Here is a 22,105-nt window from a genome sequence, read left to right as displayed (position 1 = left end):
TCTGATCTGATCTTTATGATTTCTTTCCTTCTGATCACTTTGGGGTTTTTTTGTTCTTTCTCTAATTGTTTTAGGTGTAAGGTTAGGTTGTTTATTCGATATTTTTCTTGTTTCTTGAGGTAGGACTGTATTGCTATAAACTTCCCTCTTAGAACTGCTTTTGCTGCATCCCATAGGGTTTGGGTTGCTGTGTTTTCATTGTCATTTATTTCTAGGTATTTTTTGATTTCCTCTTTGATTTCTTCAATGATTTCTTTGTTGTTTAATAGTGTATTGTTTAGTCTCCATGTGTTTGTATTTTTTACAGTTTTTTTCAGGTAATTGATGTCTAGTCTCATAGCATTGTGCTTGGAGAAGATTCTTGATACAATTTCAGTTTTTTTGAATTTACCGAGGCTTGATTTGTGAGTCAAGATGTGATCTATCCTGGAGAATGTTCCGTGTGCACTTGAGAAGAAAGTGTATTCTGTAGTTTTTGGATGGAATGTCCTATAAATATCAATTAAGTTGAGATGGTCTAATGTGTCATTTAAAGCTTGTGTGTCCTTATTTATTTTGTTTGGATGATCTGTCCATTGATGTAAGTGGGGTTTTCAAGTCGCCTACTATTATTGTGTTCCTGTCGATTTCCCCTTTTTTGGCTGTTAGCATTTACCTTATGTATTGAGGTGCTCCTATGTTGGGTGCATAGATATTTACAATTGTTGTATCTTCTTCTTGGATCGCTCCCTTGATCATTATGTAGTATCCTTCCTTGTCTCTTGTAGTGGTCTTTACTTTAAATTCTAATTTGTCTGATATGAGTATTGCTACTCCAGCTTTCTTTTGACTTCCATTTGCATGGAATATCTTTTTCCATCCCCTCACTTTCAGTTTATATGTGTCCCTTGGTTTGAAGTGGGTTTCTTTTATACAGCATATATGAGGGTCTTGTTTTTGTATCATTCAACCAGTCTGTGTTTTTTGGCTGGTGCGTTTAATCCATTTACATTTAAGGTGATTATTGACATGTATGTTCCTATTACCATTTTCTTAATTGTTTTGGGTTTGTTTTTGTAGGTCTTTTCCTTCTCTTGTGTTTCCTGCTTAGAAAAGTTCCTTTAGCAATTGTTGTAAGGCTGGTTTGGTGGTGCTGAATTCTCTTAACTTTTGCTTGTCTGTAAAGCTTTTGATTTCTCTGTCAAACCTGAATGAGATCCTTGCTGGGTAATCTTGGTTGTAGATTTTCCCCTTTCATCATTTTAAATATATCCTGCCACTCCCTTCTGGCCTGCAAAGTTTCTGCTGAGAAATCAGCTGATAACCTTATGGGGATTCCCTTGTATGTTATTTGTTGCTTTTCTCTGGCTGCTTTTAATATTTTTTCCTTGAATTTAATTTTTGTTAGTTTGATTAATATGTGTCTTGGTGTGTTTCTCCTAGGGTTTATCCTGTATGAGACTCTGCTTCCTGGACTTGGGTGGCTATTTCTTTTCCCACATTAGGGAAGTTTTTGACTATAATCTCTTCAGATATTTTCTCAGACCCTTTCCCTTTCTCTTCTTCTTCTGGGACTCTTATAATTCTAATGTTGATGTGTTTAATGTTGTTCCAAAGGTTGCTGAGACTGTCCTCAATTCTTTTCATTATTTATTTTGCTTCACAGCAGTTATTTCCACCATTTTATCTTCCAGCTCACTTACCTGTTCTTCTACCTCAGTTATTCGGCTATTGATTCCTTCTAGAGTATTTTTAATTTCAGTTTTTGTGTTGTTCATCACTGTTTGCTCTTTAGTTCTTCTAGGTCCTTGTTAAATGTTTCTTGTGTTTTCTCCATTCTATTTCTGAGATTTTGGATCACCTTTTAAAATAGTTAGATGAAAAAATACATTAGGAAAAATAAAAATATAATTGAAACAACTACAATAAGGTAAAACAAACCATAATAGAAAAAAGGAAAAAAAAAAAAAGGGAACAAGCCAAAAGGAGCAGAACAAGAAGTATAAAGAGTAAAATAAAATTAGAAAAAAGATTAGAAAAAATAAAAATATAAGTGAATTAGCAAGGTAAAACAGAACCACAACCTAAAAGAAGAAAAAAAAGAAAAAAAAAAAAAAAGAAAAAGGGCTGGAAGAGGGAGGGGATATGGGGATATATGTATAAATACAGCTGATTCACTTTGGTGTACCTTGAAAGCTTGTACAAGAGTGTAAAGCAATTATATTCCAATAAAGAGCTTCAAAAAAAAAAAAAAAAAAAAGAAAAGAAAAAAGCGCTGGAAGAGGCCTTGGCTGTGGGGGGCAGAGCTTAGAGGGGTGGGACTTAGGCAGGGGTAGGGCCTAGGCTCAGGACCTGAGAAAGGCAGGTTGGCCTGAGGGGGGCTGGGTGTGGAGTTCCAGAGTTTGGAGGTGAGGCAGGAGGCGAGGGTGTCGGCTGGGTTTAGGCCCAGGGTAGTTGCAGGGGGCCTGGAGGGTCACGAGTGGAGGTGGGGCCCTGGGTGGGGGTGTAGGGGCGGGGCTTAGGCTCTGCGGAGGGAGCCTCCAAGGGCAGAGGGTTAGGCCCCAGTGGTCCTGGAAGTTGCTGGTCAGGCTCCCTTCCGTTCCTGCGCTCCGCCAGCCTCCCCTCAGGGGTGCTGGTTCCATCTGTCTGGCCTTTACCTTTGCTCCCCCATCCTTCCCTCCCTCTCCCTCAGGATCCATGGGGCTGGAAGGGGCCTGGGGGCAGGGGCTGCAGAGATCAGGCCCGGGTGCTCAGCAGGCTCCTGGGGGCCCAAGAGGGCAGGGGGAACGCTGGCCGTGCCCCCTTCTGATCCTCTGCCCTCCCAGTGGTGCCCCATTCCCCTCCCCGGCTGTGGGACCCCTTCCCTCCGCCAGCCCCCTCAGGGGCGCCAGTCCCGTCTGGCCTCCATGTCTCCCTCCCTTCACTCCCCCCCCACCTCCTACCCAGTCGCTGGGGATTCCTCCTGTGCCCCACCAGGGCCTGGTAGGTGCCCTAGCTGTGCAGAGCCGGGGACTCTGTGTCCTCCTAGTCTTCCATCTGGACTCCGCCGCACCCATATTTTTTTGAGGGTATAATTGACTTACAACATGAGCTTCGGTTGTACAAGATTTGATATTTTTATACATCCAGAATGACTACAGTAAGTATAGTTAATGTCACCATACAGAGTTACATTTTTTTCTTGTGATAAGAACTGTAAGATATAGTCTCCCAGTAACTTTCAAATATGGTGCAGTATCAACTGCAGTCACCATGCTGTCATTCACATCTGCATGACTTATAACTTGAAGGTTGTACCTTTTGATCCCCTTCACCTATTCCGCCCCCCACCCCAAACCCTCTGGCAATGTTTTGAGATCCCACATATGAGAAGGTTTGGTATTTCTCTCAGACTTCTCTCACTTAGCATGACGCCCTCCAGGTCTGTCCGTGTCATCCCATAGGGCAGCATTTCTGTTGTTTACATACACCACAGTTTTATACACTCATGGTTGTTTCCAGATCTTGGCTACTGAGAACAATGCGGCAGTGAACACGGGGGTGTCAGTAACTTTGCTCCATGTGTCCCTTGTGGGATGTTATCGTAATAAGAACTACTACGGACTGTGCTGGTGTCAGTTTTTCTGTATTTCACATAGTTCAGAAACTAAATCTAAACAAGTCTTGAGTTTTCAAAACAATCCTAATGACTAACTGGAGAAGATGACAAGGAGGAATGACAGCACTGGTCGCCACATGAGACGGCAGGGGTGGCCAGAGTTGACAGTGCAGAGGGGACAGAGCTTTTGGGTGGAGAGGGAGGTTAGAGGGAAGAGTACCTCATTGTGAAGAAGCCAGACACACGTGGGTTAGGTGGTCAGAGGCAGCATCAACAGTCATAAATCCTGTGGGTTTTTTTTTTTTTTTTAATTTTTAGTATTTATTTATTTGGCTGTGTTGGTTGCAGCACGTGGGATCTTAGTTCCCTGACCAGGGATTAAACCCACGTCCCCTGTATTGGAAGGTCGTTCTTAACTACTGGACCACCAGGGGAAGTCCCCATAAATCCTGTTGACTGTACGTACCCTCGAAAGGACACGAGGGAAATGGCACGTGGTGCTTTTCCTACCCTAAACCCATAACCCCAATCTAATCATGAGGAACAGCAAATGCCGATAGAGGGCGTCCTACAAGGTCCTTGACCATCCTCTGCAACACTGTCAAGATCCTCATAAACAAGGAAAGTCTGAGAAAGTGGCCTCACAGCCAAAGAAAGCCTAAGGAGACAGGACAGCTGGTGGTCACGTGTCCTGGATGGGACCCTGAACAGAAAAGCACAGGAGGCCTTGCTCCTCTCTCTGGAGTACCTTGGGTTCTTCAGAAGGTACAGAATGTGATAGTTAATGTCCCGTCTTAAAAACTGCTTGAAACAGTGGTAACCAAGCATCTACCTGACAAGCTTTCCTAGTGTACATTCATGACCATAAAAATGCAATGTAATTAACTCTTCTAGAAGAAAGGTGCTTGCCCTGAGAGGTTGATTACGATTTCTCAAGCTGCTGTCACTTGAGCCAAGCCAGGGCACAGAGACACAGGAGGGCGGGGTTTAGAAAAGAGGCTGGGCAGGCAGAGGCAGGGCCTTAGGAGCCTCTCAGGTGGTGCTAGGCCCGTTCTCAGACACGCGGAATGGCTGAAGACTCGTAAATAGTGAGGGTGTGGTCAGTGATGACTAGGCTTGGGGTTTAGAAAGGCTACTCTGATGGCACGAGAGTCTGGACTGAGTGGAAGTAGGCAAATACACGGGAAAAAACACCAGTTTTGGAGGACTGAGATTTAGGGGCCCTAAAGCAACAGGACGCTGAGTCTACAGACTGTGGGAGCTCAGACTCAGGGCACTGGGGGTGTTCAGAATGGTAAGGTGGCAACCAAAGACGGTGCTTAAAACTATGACAGCAAGTAGTTGACTGGAGCCAAAATAAAGTCCAATATAAAGGCCTGCCTGAGATTCATCTCAGGGAGGGTGATTCTCTTGAAAGTGGAGAGGGGAGGTGAGACTGGGCAGTGTTCAAGCGATGCCTGCAAATATGGGCCCACGTGCACGTGCAGAGAGGGGAAAGCACGACGGGGTCACCGCAGGGCACACTGCCGGCAAGCGTGGAAGTGGGCCTGCGGGCGGGTGAGGCTGCAGAGCCGCCAAGGTCCTGACTGGGGCTGGACCACAGGCCTTGGTTTGAGCTTAACTTATCAGGAAATCAGGAGCTAACTTTCAACTAAAAAAAAAACCTTAAAAAAAGAAAAACCCCAAAACACGGAGTGAGCACAGCTCTACAAGAATACAGATCCCCGCGTTAAGACTGCCTGACAGGTGCTGTGACAGGAAGGGGTGAGGAAACCAGCGCTGTTGTCCAACAGAAATGCAAGGTGAGCCACACAGGTGCAGTAGTTTCCTAGTAACCACAGTAAAAGAGTAAAACGCTGGTGAGATTAACTTTATATAACCCAATATATTCAAGGTATCAGCATTTCCGCACGTGACACTAGTCACACTTGTGGTGCTCAGAGGCCACCATCTGGAGGTCCCTGCACAGGCTGACGTTCCGACAGCCAGTGGGGAAGGCACGTCTCCGGCCTGCACCAGTGAGAACGAGAAGATGGAGTCGTGATCCCGAGGCTTCACGCCTGGGCCAGTGCGGTGATGACACAATGCCATGAGTGGAAAAAAGGAGCACGTGTGAGTCAGCTTCTGCTGTGCAAGAAAAGAGACAGTGTCGCTTTTAAGGAAAGGATGATTTTTATTTCCATCCTAGATGATTATCACACCATTATTTAAACAATCTGAAAAATCCTGAAGTAATTTAAACTGAAGGCACAGAACAAATCAAAATGTTTAACAAAGCTTGAAATGAGAGAATTCAAATATTTCAACAATGACAGTAACTTATGAACAAGTTTCCATCACCAAATACCGTTCTGACCAAAAGCTATAGTCTTCTGTAATAAAACCAAATTAGCTTAAGCTGATTTTCACGATAAAAATGTTGGAAAAAGTTGTCTTTCAAAGTACTCATACACTGCCGGGTTTGCTGTAAGCATTTTATCTCTAACAAAGTGGCAGTCAGGATATTTGCTGATGGAGGCCCACTCCCCAGAATGATGCATTCTTACAAAATGTTTCCAAAAAACCCAGCAAAGTAGGCTACAAAATTCTACTCGGGGAGCAGGAGAAAAAACGTGTTCCGCGTCAGTTAGAATAACAAAGCACTTCAATACCAAACGGGTTCACAAGCCAGCCCTCACACAGCGCTGACGTGCTGCGCAGGGCCGGCCGCCGTGCCTCGCCTCACTGCTGATCACGTGGTGTCGCCAAGGGGTGAACAAGGCCGGAACGATTATCGTCGCCGTTCCTTATTTAGTCGAGATATGTTTTTAAAAAATCATTAAAAAACTAACTGGAATAATCTGTGACACGTTACAGAAACAACCCCAGCAATGCAATTGCTAAGTTTTAAAATAAAGCAGTCACGCTTCATAGTATACTGTAGTATCCTGAAATACATTCTCTCATCAACACCATTTATTACTAGAGGTCACTCGTAAATTAGCTCGGATTCTGAACTAGGTTTCTAAGTGAAACTTTTTTCAAGTATGTGTAACATTCACAAGGTAAAGACGTCTCTTCCTTCTTTGCGTTCTTGCCATGAATAGCTGATGATTAAAGGACAAACAAAACAGGCTGGTCAGTTTGCAAAAACATGAGACAGTCGAGTGACCAAGGACAGACTGGAAAGTTTTTTTAAAATCTGGAATAGTAGCTTTCAGATGTTAATATCTTTCACACTTTTTCCTGAAATAACTAAGTAGAGAAATAAAGGGGAAAAAAAGCGTTTCTAAAACACTCAAAAAAAAAGGTCTATCCTCTACTTAGCTGTGATATATATATGAGTGTGCATTTAACAGCAATATGGTTTTATTTTTATCATCTAATATAATTGCATAAATCACAAAAACACTTCCAGCCAAGTTTGCTGATAGGAGTATAATACAAACTCTAGAAAAACGATTTCTTAGCAAAAACTGCTTCAAAATTTTCCTACATAACAAAACATTCCTTTAGATATGAACTTTAATGCTTTTGGACTGTTCAAGTAAATGCAGCTTTTAGCATCTCCAGCACTAAACTATAATTACCTCCGAAATTCCTTTGTCACTGGATAGATAACATTATCTTTTATTCTCTACTGTTCTAATAATGGTGCATTATTTTTAAAAAAATCTCTTTAATGGTCTCAGACTTATGTCTTCATCTATGAGTACTGAGATTAAAGTAGAAATAAAATAAGCCAGAAAAAAAATCACCTTATGAACAGTACGAAGTTTTGAAATGTGGCACCGATGTAAACTGGGAAAGGCTTATCCAAACTAAGAATGCATCCGTTCACAGCACACTGCAGTCTTGGGCACGTGGAACTCATTCTATGACTCAGTTATTGAATACAGAGCCACCGGAAGTCGTTCGACAGCCGGCTGGCTCACAGTCTGGGCAGACTTCATTGTTTATTACAGCTCACAACCGAGGATCCGAATTCTAAAAATGTGATCTCACAGGGGTTATTGGAAGATCAGTTCTGAGCTGAAAGAAACGTGGCAAACTGGAGGAAACCTTCTAAATAACAAAAGGACAAGCCTAGTGGTTTTGGCCCTGTGTATACCGGCTGTGTCAGCAGCCCTAGCAAACAGAAACCAAAGGGTTTTCTTTCCAAGACCTGAAAAATGAAGATGTGTTTGACTTAAAACCAACTTTGAAATCTACACCAGGCTGCCAGGCCAGCAGATGACGGTCAGCGTGACTTTGTTCCTCTGCTCCTTCAGCATGGGGACCAGCGCCGAGTGGCTCATGCCCACAGTGGACAGCCCGTTTACGGCCACGATCATGTCTCCACACCTGGGCAACGACAGACAGAAACCGTCAGTATTTTCACAGCGTTGAAGACTTATCCTGAGGTTTGTTTAGCATGAAACCCACACTTAACCATTAACTGTCAATGATGAGCCTGTGTTATTTACTTTGAGAAACACCCGGGGTGATTTCTAAGCCTGTCCTGGCTTTCCCTTGCCAGTCACGGACCTCGTGTGCCAGCCTCGCCTGTATTGGTGGATGGTTTCAAGGGCAAGCAGAATTTTCATCTGAGCTTAAGCAGTATGTGGTTCAGAGAATACACCTGCTGCCTCTTTTAAAAATACCAAGTGATACATTTGGAGGGGGCGGCTTATTTTCATTGTTCATTTTTACCGCTCATACACTCGAGGGGTCAATTAAATTGGAAGAAGACTGCCTCCTCTTCCAGCTCCGGATGCTCACTGTCCTCCAGGCTGAGTCACCACAAACGCATGATGACTCTGGACCTTTCTATGCTTGGAGATTTTTAGTCTTTAGTTTGAATATGAACATGCTGCTTTATTGTGAGCTACTTCAATTTCTTTTTGGAGTAAGTGGAAGTTAATTAGTTTATAATTTGCTTGAGACCCAGAGTGGTTGAGTACTTTGGCTAAGAGAAAAGTTAATCCCCCCCCCCGCCCCCGTCTTTCCTCCTAAAATAATGATTTTTTTCCCCATCTGTCAGGATAAGACTGACCTGTAGCACACTACCCCTGATCAGCTTGTCCCAGTACTCTGGGGCTGTCACTTGGTGTTTGCAAACAGTGTAACTCCCTGTTTGTGCAGCACTCTGACTAGGATGTCAGCATCCACGTTTTTCCAGGTTTCTTTCATCCAAAACTAGGCACTTGTATAATCTCTTCCTATAACACCTGTTTCTTCTCATGGTGCCTGAGCTTTCAAAAAAAGGTGGCACAGAGGTCGAGAGTGCTTTCTGCCCAGTGGTGACAGCAGCAGGGGGGGAGTGGCTGAGGCTCTGAGCCACACAGTCCTGCTTTAAACCGCTGTGAGCCACTTCCCGCTGTTTGACTGTGGGCAGGGTTTTAACCTGTTGAAGCCTCAGTTATCTTGCTTATTAAATAGGAACAACAACAGCCCTGAGCTCAAAGGTTGCTGAGAAGGTTCAGTGACCTGTGCCCAGCACCTAGCCCTGTGCGTGGCGTGCACAGCACCCATGCAGTGTTGATGAAGACTTGACACACATGCAAGGCCCTGTGACAGCTGCCAGGGGATAACAAGAAACATGTCCTCCCACGCGGACCTGCACAAATTCAGTGTTAGGCTGACTTAAGTGCTGTAGAGAAAAAGTTGCCTAATGACAGGCCTGGACCCAAGTGCTCAGAGCAAGTTGTTACATCACAATGTGTCCAAATGACTCAACTTTATTTTATTAATCTAATAACAGGCACTAAACCTATGCGTGCCAAGATGGTAGAGGTAATGCTTCAGTCTAGCTCAGGGCTGGCAAACTGCTTCTGTAAATGGCCAGGTAGTGGATAAGGTCCTCAGGCTCTGTGAATCACTGGTCTCTGTCACAGCCACTCAGCTCTGCCATCGTGGCTCAGAGGCGGCCACGGGCGATATGCAAACGAGTGAGTGTGGGCATGTTCCCTGAAAACTTTATTTACAAGAAGAGCTGGATTTGGAGCTGACCCTGGTCTAGACCGTGTCCGTCACAATAAACACGAAGCACATAATTAAACATAACAAGACTCACTTTAATCTTCCATCATAATAAGCAGGAGTTCCCAAGACAATGGTTTTAATGAAGAAAGGCTGATTGGTGTGGTTCTCTTCATATCCGCCAACAATGCTGAAGCCCCAACTTCCCAAGTAACTTCTTCGTAAAACTATGTCATGGCAGCTGTGAAGGGTACTATAAACAAACACAGACATCAATAAAAATTAGTGTGAAGGCTTTTTATAGCCTGTTCATCTTTGTTATAACTCCACACCATGTCATGTGCATCACTGCTGGGGAGCAACACACAACATGCGGCAACTTCTCATCTGGTCTAGTTTCTCAGCTCAGCGATAAGCATTAAGAAAGGCTTCTGGGATGGAGAAGAGGCCTGCGCACTGGCCTGGTATCTTAGGACAGTGTAGGTGATTTTCATTATTCTGAACCTTCTGCAAAAAACAAAACACAAAACAAGCAGTTGTCTGGTTCACCCCAGCAAATTATGGTGGAAGGGCCTCCCTCTTTAGGAAAAGCAGAGATGCTACCCTAGCTTACAGACCTTCTGACCCACAACTGTTGAATATAGGTTTGCATACAACAGAGACCTCTGTGAATCCACAAAACAGTGGCTGTTTATTGACAGGTATTCTTTTGACACAGGTGGGCTCAAAAATAGATTTTACTATCCTGTGTAGTTTTTAATTTTTTTATTTTTATATCGGGGTATAGTTGATTTACAATGTTGTGTTTCAGGTGTACAGCTAAGTGATTCAGTTATACATACACATCTATTCTTTTTCAGATTTTTTTCCCATATAGGTTATTATAGAATATTGCAGTTTCCTGTGGTATACAGTAGGTCCTCACTGATCATCTATTTTATACATAGTGGCGTGTTTGTTAATCCTAAACTTCTAATTTATCACTCCCTCCAAACTTTCCCCTTTGGTAACTATAAGTTTGTTTTCGAAGTCTGTGAGTCTATTTCTGTTTTGTAAATAAGTTGATTTGTATCATATTTTTTTTTTAGATTCCACATATAAGTTGATATCATATGGTAATTATTTCCCTACCTGACTTCACTTAGTATGACAATATCTAGGTCCATCCATGCTGCTGTAAAAGGCATTACTTCACTGTTTTTATGGCTGAGTAGTATTCCATTGTGTATATGTACCACATCTTTACCCACTCCTCTCTCGATGGACATTTACAATGTCTTGGCTATATGGGTTTATCACTGGGCTTTCTATCCCGTTCCACTGATCTATATTTCTGTTTTTGTGGCAGTACTGTAGTGTTTTGATGACCGTAGCTTTGTAGTACAGGCTGAAGTCAGGGAGTCTGAGTCTTCTGGATCCTTTTTTATTTATCAATATAATTTTAAATTGAAGTATAGTTGATTTACAATGTGTTAATTTCTGCTGTACAGCAAAGTGATTCAGTTTTACATATATACATTCTTTTTCATATTCTTTTCCATTACGGTTTATCACAGGATATTGACTATAGTTCCCTGTGCTCTACAGTAGGACCTTGATGTTTATCCGTTCTAAGTATAAAAAGTTACATCTGCTCACCCCAACCTCCCACTCCCCACCCCCACAACCACCAGTCTGTTCTCTGTGTCTGTGATTATGTTTCATAGATAGGTTCATTTGTGTCATATTTTACAACAGATTAGTATGATAATCTCTAGGTCCAGCCACATTGCTGCAAATAGCATTATTTCATTCTTTTTTATGGCTGAGTAGGATTCCACTGTATATATGTGCCACATCTTCTTTATCCATTCATCTGTTGGTGGACATTTAGGTTGTTTCCCTGTCTTAACTATTGTGACTAGTGCTGCTATGAACATAGGGGTGCGTGTATCCTTTTGAATTACAGTTTTGTCTGGATATATCCCAGGAGTGGGATTGCTGGATCATATGGTAGCTCTATTTTTAGTTTTTACAGGAACTTCCATACTGTTCTCCATAATGGATGTAACCAATATACATTCCCACCAAACAGTGTAGTTGGGTTCCCTTCTCTCCACACCCTCTTCAGCATTTATTGTTTGTAGACTTTTTGATGATGGCCATTCTGACTGGTGTGAGGTGATACCTCATTGTAGTTTGATTTGCATTTCTCTAATAATTAGTGATGTTGAGTATCTTTTCATGTGCCTATTGGCCATCTGTATGTTGTCTTTGAAGAAATGTCTATTTAGGTTTTCTGCCCATTTTTAAATTGGATTGTCTGGGGTTTTTTGTTGTTGACTTGTAAGAGCTGCTTATATATTTTGGAAGTTAAACCCTTGTAGGTCACATCGTTTGTAATTATTTTCTCCCACTCTGTAGGGAGAAAATTTTCATTTTATGGTTTCCTTTGCTGTGCAAAAATTCGTAAGTTTAATTAGGTCCCATTTGTTTTGATTTCTATTGCCTTGGGAGACTGACCTAAGAAAACACTGGTATGATTTATGTCAGAGAATGTTTTGCATATGTTCTCTTCTAGGAGTTTTATGGTGTCACATCTTAATGTTTAAGTCTTTAAGCCATTTTGAGTTTATTTTTGTGCATGATGAGACCTGTGTATGATATAACTTCATTGATTTACAGGCAGCTGTCCAACTTTCTCAATACTGCTTGCTGAAGAGATGGTCTTTTTTCCGTTGTATATTCTTGCCTCCTTTGTCAAAGATTGACTATAGGTGTGTGGGTTTATTTCTGGGCTCTCTATTCTGTTCCATTGATCCATATGTCTTTCTCTTCAGGATTACTTTAGCAATTCTGAGTTTTTTATGGTTCTATGTGAATTTTATTATTCTAGTTCTGTGAAAAATGTCACTTGATAAGGATTGCATTAAATCTGTAGATTGCTGTGGGTAGTATGGCCATTTTAACAATATTAATTCTTCCAATCCAAGAGCATGGAATATCTTTCCATTTCTTTGAGTCATCTTTAGTTTCCTTTATTCAAGTTTTATAGTTCTCAGCATATATGTCTGTCACCTCCTTGGTCAGGCTTATCCCTAAGAATTTTATTTTTTGGGGTGTAATTTTAAAAGGTATTGTTTTCTTAAAAAATAAATTTATCTATTTACTTATTGGCTGTGTTGGGTCTTCATTGCTGCACACAGGCATTCTCTAGTTGCAGTGAGTGGGGGCTACTCCTTGTTGTGGTGCACAGGCTTCTCATTGCAGTGGCTTCTCTTATTGCAGAGCATGGGCTCTAGGTGCACAGGCTTCAGTAGTTGTGGCATGTGGGCTCAGCAGTTGTGGCATATGGGCTTAGCTGCTTCACAGCATGTAGGATCTCCCTGGACCAGGGATCGAACCCATGTCCCCTGCACTGACAGGCAGATTCTTAACCACTGTGCCATCAGGGAAGTCTCATAAAGGGTATAGTTTTTTTACTTTCTCTTTCTGATATTTCATTGCTGATGTAAAGAAGTGCAACTGATTTCCAAATGTTAATTTTGTATCCTGCTACCTTGCTGAATTCGTTGGATCAGTTCTAGTAGATTTTGTGTGGAGTCTTTAGGGTCTCATCATACACAAAAATAAACTCAAAATGGTTTAAAGACTTAAAGACTTCTATATATAGTCTCATATCATCTGCACATAATGACAGTTTTACCTCTTCCATTCCAATCTGGATACCTTTTATTTCTTTCTCTTGTCTGACTGTTGAGGCTAGGACTTCCAATAGTATGTTGAAGAGAAGAGACAAGAGTGGGCATTCTTGTCTTATTCCAGATTTTAGTAGGAAGGCTTTCAGCTTTTCACCATTTAGTATTATATTGGCTGTGGGTTTGTCATAAATAGCTTTTATTATATTGAGATATATTCCCTCTATACCCATTTTTGTAAGAGCTTTTATCATGGATGGATGTTGAATTCTGTCAAATGCCTTTTCTCCATCTATTGATGATCACATGGTTTTCGTCTTTTCTTTGGTTGATGTGGTGTATCACATTGATTGATTTGCATATGCTGAACTATCCTTGTGAATGTGGGATGAATCCCACTTGGTCATAGAGTATGATCTTTTTTTATGTGTTATTTTTCTTGAGAATTTTTGCATCTATATTCATCAAAGACATTGGCCTGTAATTTTCTTTTCTGGCTGTGTATTTGTCTGGTTTGGGTATCAGGGTGATGGTGGCTTTATAAAATGTTTTTGGGAGTGTTCCCTCCTCTTCAGTTTTCTGGAAGAGTTTGAGAAGGATCAGTATAAGTTCTTTTTTGTATGTTTGGTAGAATTCACCTGTGAAGCCATCTGATCCTGGATTACTTGTTTGTAGGAAATTTTTAAATTATAGATTCTATTTCACTCCTGTTGATCAGTCTGTTCAAATTACCTATTTCTTCTTTTATTTTTGTTTGTTTGTTTGGCACACAGGCTTAGTTGCTCCGTGGCATGTGGGATTTTCCTGGAGCAGGGATCGAACCTGTGTCCCCTGCATTGGCAGGCAGATTCTTAACCACTGTGCCACCTAGGAAGCCCCCTATTTCTTCTTGATTCAGTTTTGGTGGGCTGTACATTTCTAGAAACTTGGCCATTTCTTCTAGGTTGCTGCATTTGTTCTCATATAACTGTTCATAGTATTCCCTTATGGTTTCTGTGTTTCTGTGCTATGAAGTGTTATGTCTCCTTTTTTACTTTTTACTGTTTATTTGGGTTTTCTCTCTTCTTCTTGGTGAGCCTGGCCAGAGGTTTGTCAATATTGTTTATCCTTTCAAAGAACCAGCTGTGGGTTTTATTTATTTTTTTCTCTTCTTTTAACCTCTGTTTATTTTCCCTCTCATCTTTATTATTTCTTCCTCCTGCTGATTTTAGGTTTTATTTGTTCTTTTTCTAATTCTTTTAAGTAGTAGGTTAGGTTGTTTATTTGAGCTTTTTCTTGTTTTCTGAGGAAGGCCTATATTGCTCTGAACTTCCTTGTAAGAACTGCTTTTGCTGCATCGCATAGATAGTGTATAGTTGTGTTTTCATCGTCATTTGTCTCAAGGTATTTTAATTTCCTTGTTGGCCCACTGGTTTTTTAGTAGTATATTGTTTAGTCTCCATTTATCCCCCTGCCCCATTTCTTTTTCTGTGGTTAATTTCTAGTTTCATGCCATTGTGGTCAGAAGAGATGCTTCAGATAATTTCTATACTCTTAAGTTGGATGAGGCTTGTTTTGTGCTCTAGTATGTGGTCAATCCTAGAGAATGTTCCATGTGCACTTGAAAAGAATGCATATGTTAGTTTTTTTTGGATGTAATGTCCTGAAAATTAAGTCTAACTGTTCATTATGTTGTATCATTTAGGATCTCTATTGCTTTACTGATTTTCTGTCTAGAGGATCTGTTCACTGATGTGAGTGGGGTGTTAAAGTCCCCTACTATTATTGTATTCCATTCAGTTTCTTGCTTTATGTCTGTGAGTGTTTATGTACACTTATGTTGATGAGTGTAAAATCCTCCTGTACTGACCCTTTTGTCATTATATGGTGTTCTTCTTTAGCTTTCTTCATGGCCTTTGTTTTAAAGTCTATTTTGTCTGAGTATTGCAGCCCCTGCCCTCTTGTCATTTCCATTTGCACAAAATATTTTTCCATCCCCTCACTTTCAGTGTATGTGTGTCTTTTGCCCTAAAGTTGGTCTCTTGTAGGCAGCATATTGTAGGCTCTTTCTTTTAATCCAGTCTGGCACTGTCTTTTGATTGGAGCATATAATCATTGACATTTAAGGTAATTACTGATAGACTTGTATTTACTGTCATTTTAAACCTTGTTTTCTCATTGGTTTTATATTTCTTCTTTGTCCCTTTTTCTTTTTCCTTTTGTGGCTTGATGATTTTCTTTGCATTATACTTACGTTCTTTTTGGTTTCTGTGAATCTGTTGTGTTTTGATTTGTGGTTACCCTGTTTTTCAAGTGTGTTACCCCCTTTCTATGTCTATTTGCCTTAGATTGGTAGTCATATATGCTCAAACACATCCTAGGGGAAAAAAAACCTACATGTTCTTACTCTCTTCTGCTGCATTTTATGATTTTGCTGTTCGCTTTTACCTCTTCATGTTCATCCTTTTGCTATTCACTATATCATCACTTTCACAGATTTTTTTTTTTTTAAATCTGTGTACTGGCTTATTTAATTGATTTACTTTCCACTTGTGATTCTCTCTTTTCTATAGATTCTTACATCTTTTTTATTTGGAGAAGACCTTTCAATATTTCCTTTAGGATATGTTTAGTATTGCTGTATGCTTTTAGTTTTTGCTTGTCTGAGAAATTCTTTCTCTCTCCTTGTATTCTAAATGACAATCTTGCTGGGTAGAGTTATCCTAGGTTGTGTATTTTCCCCTTTCAAGACTTTGAATATATCTTGCTGCTCCCTTGTGGCCTGCAGTGTTTTGTAGAGAAATTAGCTGATAGTCTTATGGGGGTTCCCTTATTATTAACTCTTTGCTTTTCTCTTGCTGCCTTTAGAATCTTCTCTTTAACTTTTACCATTTTTATTATAAGTCTTGGTGTAGGTCTGTTTGGGTTTATCTTGTTTATCCTGTACCTGGTATCTGTTTCCTTCTTTAGGTTTGGGAAGTTTCCAGCCACAATTTCTTCAAATATATTTTGGGCCCATTTTCTCTTTCTTCACCTTCTGGAATTCCTATTATAAGCAGATTGGCACACTTTATCTCATAGGTCTCTTATATTGCTTTCATTTGGCTTTCTGTCTGCTGTCCTCACTGGGTCATTTCCATTATTCTGTCTTCCAGCTCACTTATTCATTCTTCTGCATTATTCATTCTGCTGTTTACTGCCTTTAGCTCAGCTTTTGTCTCTGCAAATGAGTTTTACTTTTCTTGGTTCCTCTGTTTCTAGTTCATCTTTATAGTACTCTGCATTTCTGTCCACAGCCTTTCTTAATTCCTTTAGTATTTTCATTATCTCCTTTTAAAACTCAGTGTCTGTTGGACTGAAGAGGTCTTTCATTGTTTGTTCAGGGAAATTTTCTTGGTCTTTTAACTGGGAGTGATTCCTCTGCTTCTTCATTTACTTATATTTCTCTTACTCTGAGTTTAGGAGAAACAGTTATCCACTGTGGTCTTCCAGGGCTATTTATATGTGGGAGCATCCCCATGTAGCTTGTGTGGGTTTACTATATCTGGTGTAAGAGCTGTTTTTAGTATGGATGCCTGTTGCCTCTCTCCTCAGCGTGTACTAGTCCTGATCCCCTTGACTGGTGCAGGCGTGGTGGCTGATGCCTGGTCCTGGGGCTTTCAGCAGCAGTGGTGGCGGAGGCACACCCCAGAGCACACGGTGGGAGTGGAGGTGGCTTGTGACCACTCCTGGAGCCCATGCAAGCAGTGTCCTGCCCTCTGTGAGTATGCACACAGGGAAAAAGGCTACAATAGCGGGTCCTGCCCTTCCCTTTGCACATCCCCCAAACAATGGTGCCTGCCTCAAAGGTGGCCCAGGCTTCCTCTGCATACACCCTCAGTTGCAGGTGCACCAGATTTCAGCCCACCCCTGGCTGCTTCCACACAGCCAACCCCAGTCCCCTCCCCAGGTCTGATTTCTGAAGCCCAAGTTCTAGCACCCACCTGCACTGGCGGGTGCACGTCTCAGGCTGTGGAGTGCAGGGCTGTGGCACTGTCTGTGCAGTCTTCCTTCTGTTCTGGCTGCCATAAAACCACCTGCTGCGTTCTCCCAAGTTCTAACGCTCCCCTTCTGTCCCAGTCGATCTCCCTGCTGGTGAGGGGGCCTCCCAGTGCAGAAACCTTTCCTCTTTCACATCTCCCTTCAAGGGTGCAAGTCCTGTCCTGATTCCTTTCTTGCTTTTATTTTTTTCCTTTAGTTCTACCTGGTTACATGGAGATTTTATTGTCCTTTCAGCAGTCTGAGATCTTCTGCCAGCATTCAGTAGACATTCTGTGAGAACTGTTCCACATGTATCTGTGGGAGAAGGTGAGCTTCACGTCCTACTTCTCCACCATCTTGATCACTTACTTGTTTTTCCTTCTGAGGATTCCTTTGGCTATTTGGGGTCTTTTATGTTTCCACACAAGTTTAAAAATCTTTTGTTCTAGTTCTGTGAAAAATGCCATTGGTAATTTGATAGACATTGCATTGAATCTGTAGATCGCCTTGTACTATACTATGTATTTCTCATCTAAAATCTTTGTTACTCTTCCTGGCACATCAGAAAATGCTCTGAACACAAGGAAGTGCTGACTCAAGACTAGCCTGGAATAACAGATAAGGAAAGCTACAAGAGGCATGAGGGTTTCTCCAGGACATCGCTGGTCTTGGCCTGTCCAGCAGCAGAGGTGGGGACCCGTGCTTAGCATGAGGGCACAACTTCACACACATTTTGGGATGAGTGTTTAATAAGATCAATTAGGTGCCTTCTGATGGCATGTCTGTAGGAGCTGAATAGCAAGCATTTAAATCTATGTTGACTTTTTAATGGGGAAAAATCAGTTTTGGTGCACGGAATAAACATATTAAGCAGTTAATCATCTTTGTCATTAAAATCTCTCTCCACAAGGGCCCTATAGGTCCCTGAAACAGTAATTCTATTACAGTTTTAGGCCTTCTTAGTTCTTTTTTTTCCTTCTTCTTTTAACCAAGAGGATAAGTCATCAAGTTAAATTAACAAATGAAATCCAATAATACCCTGTGAAATGTGAAAGTACTTTGTAAACCATATAGCACTACATAAATGCTAAGTATTATAAATTTATGCCAAATGAAGCTAGATGGCTCAGAAACTCGGACTTTTTTTTTTTGGCTGCATTGGGTCTGTTGCTGTGTGCAGGCTTTCTCTAGTTGTGGTGAGCAGGGGCTACTCTTTGTTGCAGTGTGCAGGCTTCTCATTGCAGTGGCTTCTCTTGTTGTGGAGCATGGGTTTCAGTAGTTGTGGCATGAAGGCTCAGTAGTTGTGGCACACGGGCTCTAAAGGGGGTTAAGAGCAGCCAGTCCTGAACACCAGTGGTCTGGTCTAAAGACTCCTTATGTCCAATAAAAACTCAGCTTTATACCCCTTTTAAGGAAGAGTTAAAAGGATTAAGAAAGGGCTTTTAGAGATGTTTCTGGGATAGGGAAGGCCCCCATACTCTGACCTGGTTTTTCCACTGAAAAATGTACATAGGGACCTCCCTGGCAGTCCAGTGGTTAAGACTCTGTGCTTCCAATGCAGGGGGTGCAGGTTCAATACCTGGTCAGGGAACTAAGATCCCACATGGGAGTGGCACAGCCACAAATCAATCAATCACTAAATTAATTTAAAAAATGCACGTTAAGTCTAAGCATATATCAGAGTGAATGTTGGTAAAAGACAGCACTTCTAAGCAGGAGACTGGCCACCTAATTCCATGGCTGGCCCACTTGGCAGCCCCTATTAGGAATGAACAGAATAGCTTTATTTTTATAAGCAGATTTTGTAAGTCTTTTCAGCTTCGTTCTTATTATTAAATTTACCTTTTTAAATATAATAGCCTAAGAAAAATTAACCTGTTTTGAAGTTACTTTTATTGAAGGCCTTTTTTCCTCCTCAGTGAGTTAATTTGCTGTGCTACACCCTGATAAAGGTTGTAATTATGATTTTCCATAAAGCAACAGAAAAGCTGCCAGTACCTGGGTAGCCCAAGCCACATGACCCAAGATGGGGACCAGCTGGCATCATACTCATTCTCACTGATGGTGTTGGGCTGCTCATCTGGGCCCTGGGTGGCCTCCTCCACCACCTGCACCTCCAGTGCTTTCAGGGCCACCGTGGGGGATGCAGCGCTGGCCTTCAGCATAGCCACAGCCTCACTGTGACTTAAATTGGTCAAATCAATGCCATTGATATTCAACAAGATGTCACCTGTTCAAATGAAGAAACAAGAAAAATGAGCTACCAAGTGATCACTTCCGTGTGAATCCTATAATCTGTAAACTAATCAACAAAGGTTAGTTCCAAAAACTCAGATAAGGTAAAAGACCATTTATCTCTTCTTTATAATTCTTAGAATACTCTGGAAAAATCCAATTCATGGACAACACTCCAAAACAATTCAAAAATTTAAAGTAATGTCATATATAGGGAGAGGGGTAGCTCTGGGAGTCAACGGGGGCCCACAGCATGAGCCCTGGTGCCGCCATGGGTGGGCCCTGGGCACCCTTCCTCGTCTTAAAACTGTTAATAAAAACAATTTGATATTTCGCGGTTAGAAATGAATTTTAGTATATTCTACTTTATAGTGATACAGTTTGATACATCTAGAGGGCCCTGCATAGTTCCCTCAGTGCAAACATTTCAGAGTATGTAGAGAAGACATCCCTGGGCCTACACACAAAAATGAAACTTGTGATTTGAACATGTCCTGCTTGAGGAAGAAACAAAGTGTTTGTGGCTCTGCCAAGTAATATAATAAAGAAAGAGCGATGGGGCTTCTACAAAAGGTCAGGAAGGAAAGCATCTGTTTTACAGGAAGCACAGCATTTGTTTTATAGGAAGCACAAATGTTTGTACTAAGAAAGCCCACAGAAAATCCTCCTCGCTGGATTCATCATTTATTTCTCAGATTATTAAAGCAAAACTTTCTCTTTGTAGAAAACTTTGAAAACATAAAATAACAAGAAAGGAATAAAATTAGTTCAAATTCCACAATAGGACAAATAACTTAAAAAAAAAAAAGCCTTATAAAGATTTAATACAAATGCCATTCAGTTAAAGTCTATAATTTTATGGTTTTATAGTCACAGTTATACAACCATCATGTGTCATTTTTGAAACATTTTTACCACCACTCCCAAAACCCTGTATCCATTAATCAGCTTCCTTCCCTGAGTCCTACGCAACTACTAATCTACTTTCTATCTCTAAAGATTTGCCTTTTATGGATATTTCATATAAATGGAATCATATGTGGTCTTTTCTGCCTGGCTTCTTAGCATGCTTTCAAGATTCATTTATATTGTAGATGTGTGAATACCTCATTCCTTTTTATGGCCAAATAATATTCCACTGTATGAATAAATCACATTCTCTTCATCCATTCACCAGTAAATGGACATTTGGGATGGTTTTACTTTTGGCTGTTATAGAAAATACTGCTACAAACCTTCATGTACAATTTTTTTGTGAACATATGTTTTCATTTCTCTAGGACTGGAATTACTGGGTCATATGATAACTTTAACTTCTTGAAGAACTGCTAAACTGTTTTACAAAACAGTTGTACCATTTTACATTGTCACTGGCAAATATTACTGTTTCAGTTTCTTTACATCCTTGCCAATCTTTGTTATTGCTTTTTTAAAGTCTATTCATCCTACTGATGAATTTGCATTTCCCTAATAACTAATGTCACTGAGCATCTTTTCAAGTGATTATTGGGCATCTGTGTAACTTCTTGGGAGAAATGTCTATTCATATCCTTTGCCCATTTTTAAATTGGGTTATTTCTTTTATTATTGAGTTATAAGGGTTCTTTAAGTACTCTAGATACAAGCCCTTCATCAGATACATGATTTACAGATATTTTCTCCCATTCTGTGGGTTATCTTTTCACTTTCACCATCTTTTCACTTGATGTATCCTTTGCAGCAGAAAAATTTAGTCCCATTTATCTATTGTTTTTTAAAATTTTTATTGAAATACAGTTGATTTACAATGTCATGTTAGTTTCAGTTGTATAGCAAAGTTGATTCAGTTGTACATATATAAAAATACACTTTTTAAACATTCTTTTTGATTATAGGTTATTACAAGATATTGAGCATAGTTCCCTGTGCTATACAGTAAGTCCATGTTAGTTATTTTATATATAGTAGTGTGTATATTTAACACCAGATTCCTAATTTATCCCTCCCCTCCTTCCCCTTTGGTAACCATGTTTGTTTTCTGTCTGTGGGCCTACTTGTTTTGTAAATAAATTCACTTGTATCATTTTTTTAGATTCCACATATAAGCAATATCATATGATATTTGTCTCTGACGTACTTCACTTAGTATAATAATATCTAGGTCCATCCATGTTGCTGCAAATGGCATTATTTCATTCTTTTTTTATGGCTGAGTAGTATCCCATTGTATGTATGTACCACATCTTCTTTACCTATTCGTCTGTCAATGGACATTTAGGTTGCTTCCATGTCTTGGCTATTGTAAGTAGTGCTAAAATGAACACTGGGGTGGCTGTATCTTTTCAAATTATGGTTTTCTCTGGGTATATGCCCAGGAGTGGGATTGCTGGATCATATGCTACCTCTGTTTTTAGTTTTTTAAGCAATCTCCCTACTGTTCTCCACAGTGGCTGTACTAATTTACATTCCCACCAACAGCATAGTTGGGTTCCCTTTTCTCCATACCCTCTCCAGCATTTGTTTTTTGTAGACCTTTTAATGATGGCTATTCTGACTGGTGTGAGGTGATACCTCATTGTAGTTTTGATTTGCATTTCTCTAGTGATGTTGAGCATCTTTTCACATGTCTTTTGGCCATCTGTATGTCTTCTTTGGAGAAATGTCTATTTAGATCTGCTTTTTTTTATTGGGTGGTTGT

At 40.7% G+C, this 22,105-nt stretch overlaps 1 protein-coding gene across 7 annotated transcripts in view; it reads right to left on the bottom strand.

Moving 5' to 3' along the window:
- Positions 1-5,462: 5,462 nt before the first annotated feature.
- LNX2 (ligand of numb-protein X 2) overlaps positions 5,463-22,105 on the bottom strand; it is an 83,842-nt gene continuing 67,199 nt past the window's right edge. For 3 of the 7 annotated variants that reach the window (XM_057707854.1, XM_057707853.1, XM_057707852.1), the window contains 3 exons: positions 19,192-19,423; positions 9,612-9,770; positions 5,731-7,900 (listed from right to left, as the gene is read on the bottom strand). In XM_057707854.1, the coding sequence (XP_057563837.1) occupies positions 7,765-7,900; positions 9,612-9,770; positions 19,192-19,423 (527 nt within the window). In that variant the 3' untranslated portion in view covers positions 5,731-7,764. Of the gene's footprint in view, positions 5,705-5,730; positions 7,901-9,611; positions 9,771-19,191; positions 19,424-22,105 lie in introns of those variants that run through there. The other 4 variants (XR_009049069.1, XR_009049068.1, XR_009049067.1 and 1 more) reach the window with 4 other exon arrangements.

This window comes from Hippopotamus amphibius, chromosome 14 (assembly GCF_030028045.1).
Source record: "Hippopotamus amphibius kiboko isolate mHipAmp2 chromosome 14, mHipAmp2.hap2, whole genome shotgun sequence".
NCBI lineage: Eukaryota > Metazoa > Chordata > Mammalia > Artiodactyla > Hippopotamidae > Hippopotamus > Hippopotamus amphibius.
The sequence above is the reverse complement of the archived record's forward strand: the minus strand, read 5'-3'. Positions and strand labels throughout refer to the sequence as shown.